Source organism: Eleginops maclovinus, chromosome 3 (genome assembly GCF_036324505.1).
Source record: "Eleginops maclovinus isolate JMC-PN-2008 ecotype Puerto Natales chromosome 3, JC_Emac_rtc_rv5, whole genome shotgun sequence".
NCBI classification, from domain to species: Eukaryota; Metazoa; Chordata; class Actinopteri; order Perciformes; family Eleginopidae; genus Eleginops; species Eleginops maclovinus.
In genome coordinates this window covers 7,351,645-7,368,252 of record NC_086351.1, presented here as the reverse complement: position 1 = coordinate 7,368,252, position 16,608 = coordinate 7,351,645, and the positions used below count along the sequence as shown (strand labels likewise).

Genomic DNA, 16,608 nt, shown 5'->3' with positions numbered 1-16,608 from the left:
TACGACCTGAGCTATTAGAGTCACTGTCACTCTATATTTTCTAAATCCTTTCTTTAGTATTGCCGCGTGTACGGAATTGGATTCTTTTGACCCCTCCCGTTTTCCGTAGTGCCCTGCTGTTGCCAAGTTACCCAATGGACGACAGAGGGCGATACGAAACAGTAGAAGAAGTGCAATGCGATCATGTAGCAGCAGAAGAAGGACTAGTATGTAACAACAAGGAGCAAGGAGCCGTACTGAGGTGAACATGGCTTTCTCTAAGGTTGAAAGATTATACACCAAAACGTTCATGTCCTACAAAGGCTTGGTCTATTCAGTTTTCAGCGTAAATTCGTGAAACATATCCTATTTGTTCTTATTATTCCTGAAGTCAAAATGTTTCCTAGCTAGCAGTGAATCAACCTTCAACTTAAGCCTTATTTTTGTTGTCATAACAGTTATTAATGTGGATATGTATGTGTGAGGCATTTACTGTGATATGTGTCATTCAAGTTAGTTTCAGCCTTGTTGTGGATTTCTAATGATGACACTTCAACACAACTGAGTGATCTTGTATACAAAGTTAATAGCAAAACTCAGTGTAATTATTCGACTATTTGTGTCCAGAAAGTTTTATAAGTTCAAAAGAAAGTTAACAACCTAAAAATGGAAAAGGGATGGAATCATATTCACACATACAGCAGCGTCTTTGAGGCCAGATTTAATTAGGATATAAAGGTTATAAAAGGGTAGCTTGGTAAAATTTCAAAATGTACTTCCAATATTTAAATGTGTCTAAAAACAAGGATATTCATTATAATGACATGTGACAAACATTGAGCTACACTTAATTGATCAATATATATTTATTGCCCCCAATTCTTCTTGCAGATGGAGGACATCAAAACACAGTTAACACAAAATCAAAGCAAATAAGATTGAATCTAAAAGTAAACCCAACTATCAGATTCGTAGTGGTCTTTATTTAAGCTTATTTGTACTACTGGTAGTCTAATTCACTCAAAAATAAACAAACTTTTTATGACTGGTTGTCTTTAATTACTTTTTTAAATTTTCAGATCCACAGGAGTGTTCTAGAAATGAGTTGCATTTTCCACCACCTGGTTTCCCGCAGTGGCTTCTACCATGGCCGTTTTCTGTTCGTTTTGTCTCGACAGTCCCTGCTGCTCAGAGAGCTCAGCTCAATGCACAAGATGAGCGGAAGCCTGCTAAAGAGCTACAGGATCCTACAGCTGCCAGATGAGGGGCAAAGCACTCCTGGTCAGGTGAAGGAGGCCTACTTGCGCCTCGCCAAGCTCTATCACCCAGACTCTGGGGCTCCAACTGCAGATGCGATGCTTTTTGCTCGAGTTGAGGAGGCCTACCGTGCCGTTCTGGCACATCAGACTAAGACCAATCGCACGGATGGAGGCAAGCTTGTGGAGGATGAAGATAATTCAAGAGGTAAAGCATTTCCCCACAGACACTACCTCAGCTATGAGGGTGTGGGATCAGGCACGCCCAGCCAGCGTGAGCGCCAGTATCAACAGATTCGTGTCGACCGGGCATCCGAGCAGGTTTTGAACTACCGGCAGAGGGAGCATGAAAGGGCAGCCGCTGCAGAGGGGGCGCTAATAGAACGGGACATACGTCAGCGGAGCCGAAAGATCAAGATCACTCAGGCTGTTGAGCGGCTTGTCGAGGACATGATCCAGGAGTCCATGGCGCGAGGAGACTTCAGGAACTTAAGTGGGGCTGGCAAGCCCCTCAATAAGTTTGAGTACAATCCTTTCGCTGATCCTATGACCCACAACCTCAACCGCATCCTCATCGACAATGGTTACCAGCCAGCCTGGATCGTCACACAACGTGAAATCCGAGAGACTATAGCCGAAATCCGAAATAGGTTATTGGAGGAGAGAGCCAGGCTCGGTGACCCTTTGACCCCTAAAGAGCAAAGCAAATGGGAGCGACTGTGTGAATCCAAAGAGGGGGATTTAGTGAAACTTAATAAGATGGTGGACAATTACAACCTCATTGTACCAATGCTCAACATGCAAATGGTTCACTTTAGTTTATCGCGAGAGATTGACCGAGCTGTGAAAGGAGCACCCCAACACCGACTGGACCAGCAGAGAGAGAGAGAAAAGGAGCGAGTGAGGTGGAAGGAAGAGAAAAAAAGATCCAACGCGGTAACTCAGCCTCAAAACACAAAACAAGGCCTGGTGTGGTGGATGAGGAACTTTCTCAGACTAAAATAATGAAACTCTGAATCAACAAACTAAGCAGAAAAAACTTGTAAAATCAGTAAGGGTAATATTTACACTTGCAGTATATGCAGCGTCAGAAACAATGCTGTCACACATGTATTTCTGTGTCACTTCTATTGTTGTCCAGATATGCTGGATTGTCATCAGGTGCTATTGGTAAAGCAGTATTGAGCCACCATGGTAATGTGACTGTAAAATGGGAGGAACTGCATATGATGATAAAGAACATGAGGCACATTGTATGAAATTTACTCATCTGAAAATACACACCTAACGCTGTAATTTGTGGTCGCTATGTGACATTAAAAGTAAAGGTGATCAAAAATGAAGTGTTACAGAGTATTTGATTTTTGACTGTGGGAAGTGTTTAAATGGCTAAATGTCTCATTCTAGTCTGGCAGCTGCTGCAGGGTTGCAGATGACGATGGGTTCCTTGCGGCTGGCTCCGTTTCCTGCAGCTTCCCTGTGCAGCGCCTGAGCGACGGCCCTGGACGGAGTCACCACCTTGGTCCAGTCTTGGGCGATGTACTGGTGGTACGGATCTTGGGAGCTCTCAAGCTTCTTGGAGCGAATGTAGCTGAGCATGATGCCGAATGTGAAGAAGCTGAACATGCCAACCACCAGCAGGATATACAGCATGCCCTGAGACTGAGTGTTGGCCCTGACTCCGGCTTCAGCCCCGTGGTGCACACCCTGCTGGGTAGTGTAGTTCTGAGGTACCTGTGGATACAGTATGCCTGTGCTGTTGAGGCAGTGCTGCAGGAATGAGAGCAGGAGCGACTGCAGCTCCGTAGTGTTGATGTGTGACATGGCCGACCTCTGCTGGATGCTTAGCGAAGTGCAACTGGAAGAGAGGAGACTAAGATTCATCCCACAGGTATTACCCCTTTTCTGCAGTAATCATTTAGTGACACCCAGTGTGACAAAATAGCCTAGAGTGATTTTAAAACAAATCCCAGTTATCCAGAATGTATGTATGTGTATTAAGAAATGCATTTGTATGTCTTCTTGCTAAAGTAACACATTGGAATTGTATTCTGTGTTGAGTAACCGAACAAACTGAAATGAAAATGCAGAATAAACAAAGTTTAGGAGTTCATTTTGGTGCCATGAGATTAAAAGTGAACTAATATAAAAATGCTTACCCACAAATTAGATGTTTTTTCATCATTCCTGCTGCATGCAGTAAAAAGGAAAGCCTACCTTTCAAGAAAATAGAATTAGTTTCCGTTTTCATTGGCATCAGCAAACATTGATCATTTCAAGTCAAGTCAAATCTCCAGCGGGACTAGAAGCAGCTCTACACCTTGAATAGAAGCAACATCTACCCCTGTCTTGGTCATTATGTGCCCTCCTTCATGCTCATGCTTTTCTGGGAAGAGATATGCTGCATGTTCAACTTGTCAACACTTTTAATGAAACGAGAAGGTCACAGGGCAAGGTCAAAGGCTCAGTATAGCGAGGCAGTAGTGTAGCTTGACTGAAACCACTCTTCCATACTGATGAAACTAAAATGTACCAATGTATAGACAAGCATATTAATTGAGTTAGGATGTTGTCTTCAAATCCGACCTCATTCCAGCATTGTTGACTTGGTAACATGTCATGTGGGTTTACTGTCTTTGTGTTCAATGAGAAAAATGATTGTGTGACACAAAGCAATATTAAGAATTACAAAGAGATACAGTTGTTGTCATCATCACTTCAGGCTTTAAACCCATTGTGTGATCAGTGTTTGTGGATGGATGCATTGTCTCATTTATTAATCTAATCTGTAATGTCACATTTCCCAGTAGGAGTCGGAGGTTCCAGGCTTCAGCAGGAGAACAAAGCTGCTTTCAGAGCGGAGAACATTCTGCAGCTCAGACTAGATAGTGTTACAACACAATCACCTCTAAACGTCCTTTAACTCACTCTTGTAGTGAAATTCTTCAACAGTGAAAAATTGTAAGGTTATTATGTTACATTTCTTTGTCAAGGGATACAAAGACAAAGAGTAAAACAATTTATAAAAACAACTATTTTATTCAAGTTCAATTACAAACTTTAACGTGCAAAAAAACAAACAAACATAAGTTTAGTCCGACATCCTGACACCCTGCTTATGCTTAACAATGAGTGATGTCAAGGTTATCTAAAAATATAAAGACTTTCCACAGCGCCTTTAAGATCATATATAAAGTTATTTATTTTATCTACACACATTTCTGTTTTCACTATTGATCCTGTAGAAATGAGAGCTGAGGCATGCAGATAAACTAGTATCAGTGGGGTGTTTATAAGTGTTAAATAATCCTGAATTACTTTCACTCAGTCAGTCATTTGATCATGAATGGAAAATGTATCAATGGCCGTTTGGATGACTGTTACACTTTTTATGTCCTACAATAGGAGTATTATCAAGGTTTCCTGCATTTCTACATCTCATTGTTTCAGCTGAATACTCCTGTGTTAAAACATTATTTTGGGCTCTGGGAATTTGTATGATTAAAGTACATCATTGACTATTCAAAGATTGTTAAACAATAACAGCTTTTTGATTCGCTAAATTTAAGGCAATTTGTTTTCACAAACCTTGAAAAAGGGCCTTTTTTCACAATTCTACAAACCTTCATCTGATTCAGTTTACAGTTAATAATACAGGGTACATATAGACAACTGGGCACCAACCAACATTCCAAATCAACTTCTTATACAGTTATTGTGCCATTTCTGCTACAGTAAGAAGCTTCAATCTTGCAGAGAAGATCTCTTCTACCTGACGGATATAAAAAATAAAAACAGTTAAAGAGAAAGACATGCTTTCATGGGTGTAATATGACCACATGTTCCTAAATCAGATGTTGCACAAGCCAGTCAATGTGTATAATGGTGTAGGATAAATCTAACTCACTGCTAAAGTCACTCTAGCTGCACCCCATCACAGTTGTCTTTTGCAAGCCTAGAAATTAAAAAGAAAAGATGTGATGAAAAGAAGGCAGAAAATTATTATAATATTATTATTATATTTATCTAAACCTCATCGTATACAAAATGAGGACAATTTTAAAAAGGGCACCATTTGGTCAAACAGTTATATATTATACTGTATTAAAATGTGTGATCCAGTATATTGTTTAATAAAATCAATCAATTTGGTAAGGCATCAACTAAAAGACTAATGACTCACGCTGTCTGAGCCTTAAGAGCTTTATTGGCATCCCGAGCTTCGTACTCTTCTGAAATCTTCTTGTAGCAGTAGATCAGAACCCCAATGAGCCACAGCTGCAGAACCACGATCAGCACGTACATCAGGATCTCTGAGATCACCGATGTCAGCTCCCGATTGGCTGGGAAAGAAAAACAACATGTAGAATAATAGAGGAAGCGTGTCTGCAGGTAAAAGGTCAGCTAGAATTGCTTTAAAACAGGGGAACTGCAAAGGTAAAGCCTGTGCAAGAGAGCCTTAGAATTAGATTATTGTAATGGCCTGCAGGAGGTTATAGTATAGTTATCCATATTTTAGGCTCTCAATAACAGTTGAGTGTAAAACCTTTCTTACATTGTTTTAGCCACAGTTCTGTTCCTGGTGTTGAACTACGTTTTGGATTGTGTTTACTTGATTGTTAAGTCATACTTGAGTCAACGTTTTTTGTTTATCCATTTTCAATCCCACCCACACTCCACTTTTTTATCCAAACTGTGGATACCAACTCATTTTTCTCCCAAAATCCAAGTGTCAGACGACCTTTTAGAAACCAAACATTCTCCTGACACAGTATGCCACTTTCTTTTCCAATTTATCTGGATCTTGAACCCTCAAAAAACGTTATTCTGGATCGTTGCTTCTTTAAAGAATACATTTGCATTTGAACTGTTCAAGGCCCGAACTCTACAATTATTACATATGAAAACACAACTTTTCTACATCCTTTTTAGCCTACTTGCATGTTGCTGAATATTTTGACATTGTTTTATTATATATTTTACTAAAGTGAATAACCTGAATTCCTCCTCTACTGCTGACAGCAAGCCACCACCTTACCTACAGCCACAACAGTGAGCTCCACCTCCTTCTCCACAATGACGTTCTCATTATACAGGGGCAGGAAGAGGGTGCGGTGGATTGTGCAGCGGTACGTCCCCGCTTCGTTGAAGGTGACGTTATGAATGTAAATGGCTCCTATTTGTATGTCACTGTTTTTTGTCCCATGCCACTCTAAACGGTTGCTGAAATCCTCATCCGTGATGTTGGCACTGGGGTATTCGTAGTGGAAAATCTGAACAGAGAAAACAATGGGAATGTTTTCAATATTCTTGTAAGCCCGGGAAAGATTCAAGAGCAGCGATAGCCTCAATTAGATGTGTTGAAGTATACACACTACAATAACGTTTCTCTAGTGATATGGCCCACATATCACCCCAGAAACACACTGTTCTGCTGTCTGGCGGTTTAATTCCACCGGCCATAACACTGCTAAACTTACAATAAGCAGTATTTTATTTCACTGTGCAACATTCACATTACAGTAGTTCATCACTTCCATTTGACCTGCATATAATTCACCTCTCCTGCATTACTTGCTCATTAGTCTTGCAGTATTTTTCTTTCTACTCTCTGATTCTTCTTGCACTACTTTTATAGTTTTTTTGAATTTGTTTTTTGTGATATATGTTTATGTTGCATTATTGGAGGACTTTGTCATATCTACACTTTAGCTGCGACAATAAAGCCCTTTGAACTTTGATCTACTTTTTTCTCCTTAGTAGTTTCAAATGATGGAAAGTTTAGCACTTCCTGTTAGAGAAGCAGAAATACTACACATATTATACTCATGTGAAGGTAATAACTTTGTTGAAGATAAGAATATAGAGTAGAACAAAAGCCGAATGACTTTATAAAGTCAAGTTTACAGTAGTATAAAATACATAAAGTTAACGTTAAGTACTTTATGGGTCAGTTTTACAGTTGCCCCTCTCAACAAACCTTAGCCAGCTTTATGTGATCCCTTTTAAAGGCTGTTGTGAACTCACAGGCCTGAAATCCTCCACTCCCTGCGGTTTGAAGTGCCAGTCCACAGTGGCTCGGGCAGACACCTCCTCTCTCTTTTTACAGGAGATGCAGCCCAGCAGGAATCCTTCTCCTGACACGGCTTCAGTCATGGAGTCCACCTCCGCACAGCCGCCTTGGCACTGAGACACTAAAGAGGGAGATGAAGACAAAGAAGGATTTAAAATAACAAAAAGGGAAAAGTGATGGGAATAGGTAAGAGAGGTAGAGCATGCAAGCGTACAAGAAGTGCTTACTTCTTATTTATCTTTTAGACTTTTTCTGAATTAATAGGAAAATTGTTATGAGGAACTTTATTTGTATTTTTTTAATCAGTACCTGAGTAATCAAGCACTTTGACTCGTCTACATACATATATGTATATTAACTAATGCTTCAATCCATATTTGTTTTTTAACATAATGTAAGTCTGATGGTGTTTTTGTTTGTTTAGTCTTATGAGAAAAGGCAAGTTTATTTGTGTGGAATCTTTTAAAATCAAAGCAAAGATTTTAACACAAGACAAAAAAGACACAATATAAAATAAACACAGCCACTTAACTAAAACATTACATTTATTTTAATTGTATAAATGAACTTGTTTAATAGATGATTTATCAGCCACAAAAATAAGATAAGTCTCATAAAAACAGCTTGACATTTTCTCTGATACAAATTGTCGCCTATAGCTGAAGCTGATTGACTCAGAGTTTCTTGAAACACCTGTAAATGGAATTAAAGGACATGGTAGAGATCGAGCAAATCATGGTTGTTAATAAACTACCATTGATAACATTGCAAATATCACAGTATGATGTCCTCTATTACAGTGGTTTCAATTTGGCCACTTTTATTGAGGATTGTATTTTTTGAGAAAGCTCTGCATGACCCCGGATTTCCCTTTAACACATGCAACTTCACCCAGCAACATAAATAATTTTGTACTTACCGAAAAGATTGAAGACAACGAGAAGAGTCAAGTGGCATATCATTTCTGCAGGAACAACTTAAAGCTGTTTGATAAAATATTGAACTTTCCTTGCGGATAAATATCTGTGGCGATTCACATTACATCACTGTCATAATGCTTCTTGATCCCTGAGTAATTCCATGTTCTTCATGGCAAACCAGTTCACCATTTAATCCAGAGAGTCAGTCCAATAGCTCAACAACTACAAACGCCAAATTTTAAGGAATGCCTCAGTACAAAAATGTTTACAAAAAGAGTCCCCGTGTCTTCAGACTAGTTTTAAGTCTCAACTGCAGTCTCGTATGACTTTAGGCAAGCTATATTAAGAGCGTGTGAATGCAGGACCGTTGGACGTTGTGAGTGTTGAACACCAGCAGGAAACCTGAGATGAAGAGACTTATTCCATAACTTCAGCATGGCCGTCTATAAACCAGACTCCAGACAAGTTTCTTCTGATTAGATAGACAAACAAAGTTCTCTCAAACAGGAGAAGTGTCCATCCTCTTAAAGGTTTTATATAAAGGTGTTTTATTATTAAAAGTTTAATTATTAGTAAAGAGCTTATAAAAGTCATACATGCTTTGGTTATTACTTCTGCTGACCTGTATACTATCTGTGGGGAAAGATATTCCTTCTGTTCTATGTATTGCCGTCTATATTCATTCTTTAATAAAAAAATAAATAAGAAGCAAGTCGGGCATGCAAAATCCTCCCTGACATGTTTTGTTTAACGAATTCTGTCAGAGAAACACACGCTCGAAGCAGGGTAAACAGCCACGTGGGGCTTAAAGGGCTAGCTATAATACACAATATAATATACAAACCTACCTTTAAATGAAATATGAGGCTTTAGTTTTTTCTTTCCCTCACAGGTCAGAGGTCATGATCGGCTTCAGGGATTCAGTTCTTTGCTCATGGACACTTCAGCAGAGAAGCTTTTGCTAAAGCATTTTTTTAATGTTGGGTTATTAAAAGCACACCTTATGTTACATCTGTCTATCTCCCTCTATCTGTCTCTATTAGTCATTGTGTTCTTTCTATTCTCCTCTTAAAACCTACTTTTATTGGAACACTTATTTTTATTGTACTGTATCTGGGGTGCCATTGTTATTGCAGTTATTGCAGTAACTGATGATTTCATGTCTTTGTTATTTCTTCTTTAACAGTCTTGTTTGGTGAATCATACATCATATGTACTAGTATGATTTCCCTCCAAGGGCGATGATGCAAACTGTAGTCATTAACTTTGTCAAACAACTAATTCCCCACTGATTTCATTCCCTCTGGTTGAGTTACTTCAACCAGAAGAAAAAGCTTCACAAAGCTCAGTTTTTGTATCTGCCTTCATAGGGTCTGACAGTCAGTCAATGCCAGAAAAACAAGGCCACTGAAGTCAAGGCTGACAAAACAGACATTGACTAAAGGCCTTGCATGTTGACAGAGATTCACATGGTCTATGCAATCAGCGTGTTAACGTGATGAAGGTGATGAGTTTGTTTTCTCATTAAAAGGAATGCCTTGTCATGTGTTTAACATGTCCGACTCTAAGGCTGTACAAACATTCTTTTAAATAACGGTTATAAGCTATTTTTCTGGCAGCCAGGCTGTGTGTGTGTGTGTGTGTGTGTGTGTGTGTGTGTGTGTGTGTGTGTGTGTGTGTGTGTGTGTGTGTGTGTGTGTGTGTGTGTGTGTGTGTGTGTGTGTGTGTGTGTGTGTGTGTGTGTGTGTGTGTGTGTGTGTGTGTGTGTGTGTGTGCCTGTGTGTGTTTGTGTTTGTGCCTGTGTGTGTTTGTGTATTTTGGCTGCAGTGGAGGTCAGGGAGATTGTCATGTGATGTGACCAGAGGACACAGTGAAGTGCTTGATAAGGGTCCTCACCTCTTTTAACCTTTTGGTAGCTTGTGAATGATAATGACAATTAAAATTGCCTGAGCCATCTTGGAAATCACAAATGTAACCAAGAGAGGATTGATACTAAGACCTTGGATGAGGGGGGGTGGACATTCTAGGAAATGTTGACATATGATAAAACCTGTTTGTGAGGGTTGTGTATATGGAGGCTTCTCTGTACCTTTTTGACCCTCTACACACGCATACACGGTGAGTGACACACCTCCTTTCTCGCTATGCTGGTGGTGTTTTTTTTTATTTTTAGCACAGATCGAGTTTCCAGTCCCCCGATTCAGCAGCCTGAGGTGCTCAGCAACACAACTCCCCTGTCCTAGAGCAGTTTCTTCCCTGCTTGGCTATGCAGCACAGACGTTGATCCTCTGTTTTGAAATGGAGCCGTGAAGTTACGAATGCTGGAGACAGTCAGGGAGTGAGATGACAGAGGATGCCTGGAAAATCTAAAGATCATTTAAAACTGCCAAGTCATTGTGATGCTCTGCTATCGATTTGAAAGGATAGAGAGAAAACTGCTGGCTGAAAATCAAAACTAAAAAGCAGGTAAAGGCAAATAAATGACAACAAAAGATGAAAATGTCTCAGCATATGTGTTGATAAATACAGCATTTAACTTTTAGAAAATATGTGAAATGATTATTCAGTCTTTATTTCAATAACGGTTTTACATCTGTTCTAAAGCTTTTAAAGTTTAGAGTATAAGGATTTCTATAATACTGTGTATATCTTTATGTCTGGCATGAATGCTGAACATTATGGAAATAACACTGAAATATGCAAAGTAGGTATAGCTGATGATGGGGTGTGGGCATTACAACTGAGTTAAAGTTGAAGTTACACTTCCATGTGCATAACTTTAAGGTTGGGATTGTTTGAAATTGAAAATATCTAATATGATTAGTCAGTTAAACAATGAACCAATCAATATAAATTGAAGCTGCAATCATCTTTATCACCTAATGAGAAAAAAATACCAAAAATGTGTTTTTACTTATGATGAATTGTTGCATTTTTTGTCTTTAGTGATAGTATACAGTATATCTTTAGGTTGTCGATTGTTGATTGAACAAAATGAAACATTTTTTACCAGTCAGACAATTTCTTTTTTAATAATTGGAAAGAAAATTCTTTATGTCCACAATTAATCTTGAATGTTCTCTGTATAATGTAATAAAATGTGTGTCTGTTTAAATCTCCAAATGCATCAAATCATTGTTTGTTCTTTTGTTTCCAGCTACAGTCAAGGTGACTTGTCATCGGCTGTGTTTCTGTAAGTGGCCTGGAGGAGGGGATATCCAATGTCCTACAGGCTGCATCCTACAAACAATACTGCAGGACACCATATGAAACGATGCAGCGGCAGGAGGCGAGGGGTGAGATAAATATGCTATGCTGCTGCTACTGTAACTAAACAATTTAATGGAATCATTAATGTATGTATGTATGTATGTATGTATGTATGTATGTATGTATGTATGTATGTATGTATGTATGTATGTATGTATGTATGTGTGTGTGTGTGTGTGTGTGTGTGTGTGTGTGTGTGTGTGTGTGTGTGTGTGTGTGTGTGTGTGTGTGTGTGTGTGTGTGTGTGTGTGTGTGTGTGTGTGTGTGTGTGTGTGTGTGTCTGTCTGTCTGTCTGTCTGTCTGTCTGTCTGTCTGTCTGTCTGTCTGTCTGTCTGTCTGTCTGTCTGTCTGTCTGTCTGTCTGTCTGTCTGTCTGTCTGTCTATATGCCATGTGCACTATGCCCTTATTTTTGTACTGATTAAAAATTATATTATTGTAGAATTCAATTTATGCATAATACAGTTTAAAGAAATGTAGGGAGGTAAATGATTAGTTATCAGGTTACACCTAATGACTGCACAACACAGTGTTAGACACTAGAGGTCGCAATGTTTCTATTCATTTTGGCAAAAATAACAGTTCCCTTCAATTTAACTCTGAAATTATATTAGATCTGTGGATTAGCATGTACTTGTTGCGCATGGTGTACTGAGATGTGTCTCAAAAACCAGACCTGTGAAATTGTATAGGACTGCTTTGTTTGTTTCTCCGTATTAATCAAACCTCCTAGTTGTAAAAGGCACATTGCCTGCATGGAATGTTGTCAATTTGTTTGAAATTATAATTATTATAAGAGTATATTTGTTGAGGGAGAGAACGTTGCTTTATCAATGGTTGGTGTTGTGATGTAAACACTGGTCTTCTTCTCACGCCACATCCTCTGAACAGTTATTTTCCCCGGGCTGTACCATAAAGTTTGCCGGAGGGGTGTTAGTCTCGTCTTTCTGGTGATTTTGAACATTTAATAACGTATTCATTATATATATTTTTACAATTTGTGTAATACAGGTATTGAACAAGTTTAGTGAATTCTTTTGAATTAAACCGATGAAGCAAAAATATTTTGTTCTCTTAATAAGACTCCTTGTATCCCCCCACGTCCTAAGTAAAGTAGTCGACTGACTGGCGTTGCGTTTCACTTTTCGACAAAAAAGCTATTGTCTGTTACTTTAAAACCAAGTTTGTCGCTCCTACTGCTAAGCTAACTGTTGTTGTTAGCTTCATAATCCATATTATTGTTTTAAACCAGAGTATTTTTAAAGTGATAATGGAAGACGTCGGCGTAGTACTTTATCTGCTGGAAGTTAAAGACTGCTAGGCAGATAGTCATCTTTTTGTGAGCTATCGGCCTCGAGAGCTCGGGGGAAACGTTAGCTAAATTTGGCTGCGTTTAGCGTAAGCTGGCGTATGGCTAACTGCTAGCTGCTGCCGGCAAATGCTTCTTCACGTACCTAAGTATGTTGATGTGTTCCTGCGAAAAAGTGGATTTTAACATTACTTCGCGCACCGTCGCTCGGCTTGTTTTCGAGGCCGAGCAAGACAACAGAAACGGAGGAATTTCATCCAATGGGAGGTAGGATATCCAACTTTCCAACGCTGCAAAGTTTATTATATCGAACCTGAGTTTGTGTCTGCAAGACCTCTGTACTTGGGTCTCAATATCATGTCAGGAGATATCAGTGGTTGGCGGTGTTTCAACAACACCGTTCAGTACAACACACTGAGTACTGGTTTGAATTCGCAGGAGCAGCTGTTCCTCGGAACTTGTGTCACACTCAATGAGTCTACGATCACATTGCCGGAACTATTTGTTTGTTTGTGTTGCGTCTAAAATAGCTGTTTTCCGTGTGTGATGTTGTGTGATTTCGCGGCTTGACGTGGCCTATGTTTCATATGGAAAAAAAATCTGGTTTTTGTGGATCAGGGAGTGAAAGCTATACAGGGATTATGGTGGATTACTCAGGACAAACAAGTCTGTTCCAAGATTGGTCTTGTTCAAACAGATCACAGAAAATACTGTCAGACGTGCTTGGGTCTTTGAAAGTATCTGCTTTGAAGGCAGACAATGGAGTGACCCACACACAATATGTCCCTGTTGGAGGCTGCAGTATGTTTTAATGTTGTTGTGACCTTGATAGCCTATAGTTGCAATCTGACTTTGTTATTGGCAGTATAAACTATTTGTTTGTTTTTTAAAGTTGCTGTCTAGGTACAGTGCTACAGAGTATGGCATCTGCTTTATGAGATTCTTTGCTTAGGGATTTCAGATAGAGAACCTGTACTGATCTGTATCAGTTCAATGGCATAAAGCTTTCCTTTGCAACACATGGTGGTTAAAAGCTCTTGATATCTGCCATTCTCCACTTGTGATACATCCACAGTGACAGGTGTCAGTCAGTCCCATGCTCTCCCAGATGTATCTATTTCTGAGTTACTTGAAGGTAGAAACTGTTGAAATATTCAGCTAAAGTAACATAAACTAGCCCACTTTAAATGAATCCTATCGATCTTCCCACTGAAGGGAAAGTATAACATTGCTAATACATCATCATCGTCATCTTCATCATCATATGATACCTCATATTCCCAGAACTGGCAGAGCACACAGTATCAAAGACAAGACAAAAATAGATTAATTCTCGCACTCATCTGTATTAGTGCAAACTTACATGATTTTATATATTTTTTTAATCCGATTTTAGAAAAGTGGCAGTCAGATGTAGGCCAGCCTTTTCAATGCAAAGTTTCTGCTCTTGTCACTTCTCAGGAAGCTACTTCCAGGCACATATCTGTCTTTGTCTGAGACTTCAACTCTTGCTAAGATGAGCCTGATTATGCAACATGCAAGCTGGAAGTCTACCAAACAAGGGAGAAGAGCAAACGATTACTGAAGAAAGAAAGGGACGCCGGACATTGCAAGAAATGCAGAAAACCGAAAAGCGATAATAAAGCATTTAGTCACTCCTTACAAACGCATACACTGGACAATCTGGAACCTGGAATAAATTGCCTAAAGAACACAAAAGCCTGTCAAACTTTTCGCCAGACTTCCTCCCAGCTTCCTGTTTCATCTACTTTTCAGTGTGAAGAAACACTGTGTGTAACACTTTTTTAACTTGAAGCGGATATGCAGAAAATACTTGATAATCTTAACTGATGGTTAATGTTATCTAATAATATGAGTCAAATTCCCCAGAAGGATTGTTTGATGTTTCAACCCATCCGGTTTTAAAAATATATCAAATGCAAGCGTGACTAGACCATCTTGGCCCGTTATGGGTGAGTCTCAACTATAAAGATGCAACAAGCCCTTGTTGGTTCCCTTCTCTTGATCGAAACAGACAAATAAGACGAGTATGTCTTCTCCTGTTGGACTAGAAGGCATTACTCTGGCTCAGCCCATTCCCGTCCCAACACTGACTGTCCTGCCACCATCCTCAGATACAGAATCCTGGTCTCGCTCGCCCAGCCCCAGACAGTCCCGTTCTAGCCGATACGGTCGATCCCACCGCAGCAGGACACGGACCAAGAAGCGAAATGAGGAAGAGCAAAGCAGCACTACTAAGCGACAATGGGGTAAAAAGCTAATTATTATAAAGGAGCCAGTGGAGAAGGGCAACATTCCACATAGAAGTCCCTCGCCTACCTCCTCTGTGGCCACTCAGATGGGAGATGAAGAGCAAGGTCAGGATATCCCTTCACAGGACCTCCTCCTGCCACCGTCTCGCTCCTGGTCTCGTAGTCCCTCTCCCAGCCGACGCTCCCGTTGGTCGTTCAGGAGCCTGCTCACTAGAGAATCTGACTTGGAGAGCTGCAGGTTAGTGTGCTGGATTCATCTCAAATAACCAGCCCCCTCCCTCGTGAGGCACAAACTAAAATGTTTTTTCCCTTCATTCATTCAGTTGATGCTTCTCTTTAAGGATGGGCCCACTTATCTTACAACATCATCACCACATAAGGTTCAGCACTACGTTTGACTGACTCATGGTTATTCTACGCTTGTAGCGCTGTAAAACCTCAGCTAATTTGCATTCAGGCTATCTGAGGCCAGATTTGGCTGCAGTGACTGATTGGAGTGAGTAGCCTCTCATTTGTGCATGTTGGTGGGGAATAAAAAGCTTTACATTTGACTGATTTAATGCTACACAAGGTCAACTGTTTTGGAACAGGACGGAGTTAATTATGTAGTGGATGAAACTAGTGAGGACAGATTAAACGGTTAAAATCCTGACTAAGTTCATTCTTGATACGCCGTGACGTCAGACAAAATGCAGGCCAAAGATCAGATGGTTGATTTTAGAGATGAACAACAAATGCTCTTGCTACCCTGTTTTAGGAAAACACACAAACATCATATGCCCTGCAACTGATTGGTCATTTAAAAGAATATAATATCAGGTTTAAAGAAAGACTGCCTCTTTAGAAATAAGCAAAACAGCAAGGTTATGTAAAGTGTAAACAAAGAAAGTGAGACCACAGAGCTGGGTCAGTCACAAGAAGCTAGAGGCGGAGTTCATGCGCCATGTATCCTTCCTCTGAAGCATGACATCACTTTTAGCCAATAGCAGCGGGCTCTCTGTCTGATGATGTCATGTGAGTCCAATCAGAGGAGCTTGTGGGCACCTCTGCAGAGGGCAAGAAGAGGGTGATTCTCTCTGGTGCTCCACATGAAAAGCTGTGCCCTTGTCCTCTTCATTTACACATCATTTTATTGACCCAGTTATCTTGTTCTGCAGCTGCTGGATACTAATGAAAGTTTATATTCACATTTCCAATGTTTTGCAGGGGTGTTATTCAGAAAAGGCATGTTAGGATTTACCAAACGTGGTTTAAACCTCAGTCATTCCCTTGCTTATGAAACAGTAACATGGATCTTAGGTTAGAGATTCCTGGTTTTACAGTTGTCGGCTGAAAGGTAGAAATTGGAGGATTTCTTTTTGAAGGTATGTACCAAACAATTAGTCTGGAGAATATTTAGGCTGGAACATCTCTGGATCTTAAGACATGGCATTTTGACACAAAATGTTTGTTTTAAATGCTTCAGAGCAATATTCACACTTTAATTTCATCATTTCAGTGTGTTGTTATTCATAAGAATTCTTTATATGG

The 16,608-nt window shown here is 39.8% G+C and overlaps 3 protein-coding genes across 9 annotated transcripts in view; 2 read left to right on the top strand and 1 right to left on the bottom strand.

Annotated features, from left to right (window-relative positions):
• The first annotated feature begins 164 nt into the window (after nucleotides 1-164).
• Nucleotides 165-9,558, top strand: dnajc28 (DnaJ (Hsp40) homolog, subfamily C, member 28). 4 transcript variants are annotated; one of them, XM_063880304.1, is made up of 5 exons: nucleotides 165-241; nucleotides 1,059-2,171; nucleotides 2,643-3,126; nucleotides 4,046-4,196; nucleotides 6,258-9,558. In XM_063880304.1, the coding sequence occupies exons 2-3, from the start codon at nucleotides 1,080-1,082 to the stop codon at nucleotides 3,015-3,017; spliced, it is 1,467 nt and encodes a 488-aa protein (XP_063736374.1). In that variant the 5' UTR covers nucleotides 165-241; nucleotides 1,059-1,079; the 3' UTR covers nucleotides 3,018-3,126; nucleotides 4,046-4,196; nucleotides 6,258-9,558. The 4 variants fall into 4 exon arrangements, with proteins under 4 accessions (XP_063736374.1, XP_063736371.1, XP_063736372.1 ...); XM_063880301.1 differs by lacking the exon at nucleotides 6,258-9,558 and having other exon boundaries at nucleotides 4,046-4,442; XM_063880302.1 differs by lacking the exon at nucleotides 6,258-9,558 and having other exon boundaries at nucleotides 4,043-4,442.
• Nucleotides 4,255-15,302, bottom strand: si:ch211-225p5.8 (uncharacterized protein LOC555567 homolog). 2 transcript variants are annotated; one of them, XM_063880309.1, is made up of 6 exons: nucleotides 15,146-15,302; nucleotides 7,263-7,429; nucleotides 6,274-6,508; nucleotides 5,419-5,578; nucleotides 5,143-5,190; nucleotides 4,255-5,007 (listed from the first exon to the last, which is right to left on the bottom strand). In XM_063880309.1, exons 2-5 carry the CDS (start codon nucleotides 7,389-7,391, stop codon nucleotides 5,151-5,153), a joined length of 564 nt encoding a protein of 187 aa, XP_063736379.1. In that variant the 5' UTR covers nucleotides 7,392-7,429; nucleotides 15,146-15,302; the 3' UTR covers nucleotides 4,255-5,007; nucleotides 5,143-5,150. The 2 variants fall into 2 exon arrangements, with proteins under 2 accessions (XP_063736379.1, XP_063736378.1); XM_063880308.1 differs by lacking the exon at nucleotides 15,146-15,302 and adding an exon at nucleotides 8,228-9,025.
• Nucleotides 10,079-16,608, top strand: part of gramd1a (GRAM domain containing 1A) — a 32,139-nt gene continuing 25,609 nt past the window's right edge. Inside the window, exons 1-3 of one of the 3 annotated variants that reach the window (XM_063880297.1) lie at nucleotides 10,079-10,694; nucleotides 11,386-11,524; nucleotides 14,267-15,316. In XM_063880297.1, coding sequence (XP_063736367.1) covers nucleotides 14,856-15,316 — 461 coding nt within the window. In that variant the 5' untranslated portion in view covers nucleotides 10,079-10,694; nucleotides 11,386-11,524; nucleotides 14,267-14,855. Of the gene's footprint in view, nucleotides 10,695-11,385; nucleotides 11,525-12,640; nucleotides 13,073-14,266; nucleotides 15,317-16,608 lie in introns of those variants that run through there. The other 2 variants (XM_063880298.1, XM_063880299.1) reach the window with 2 other exon arrangements.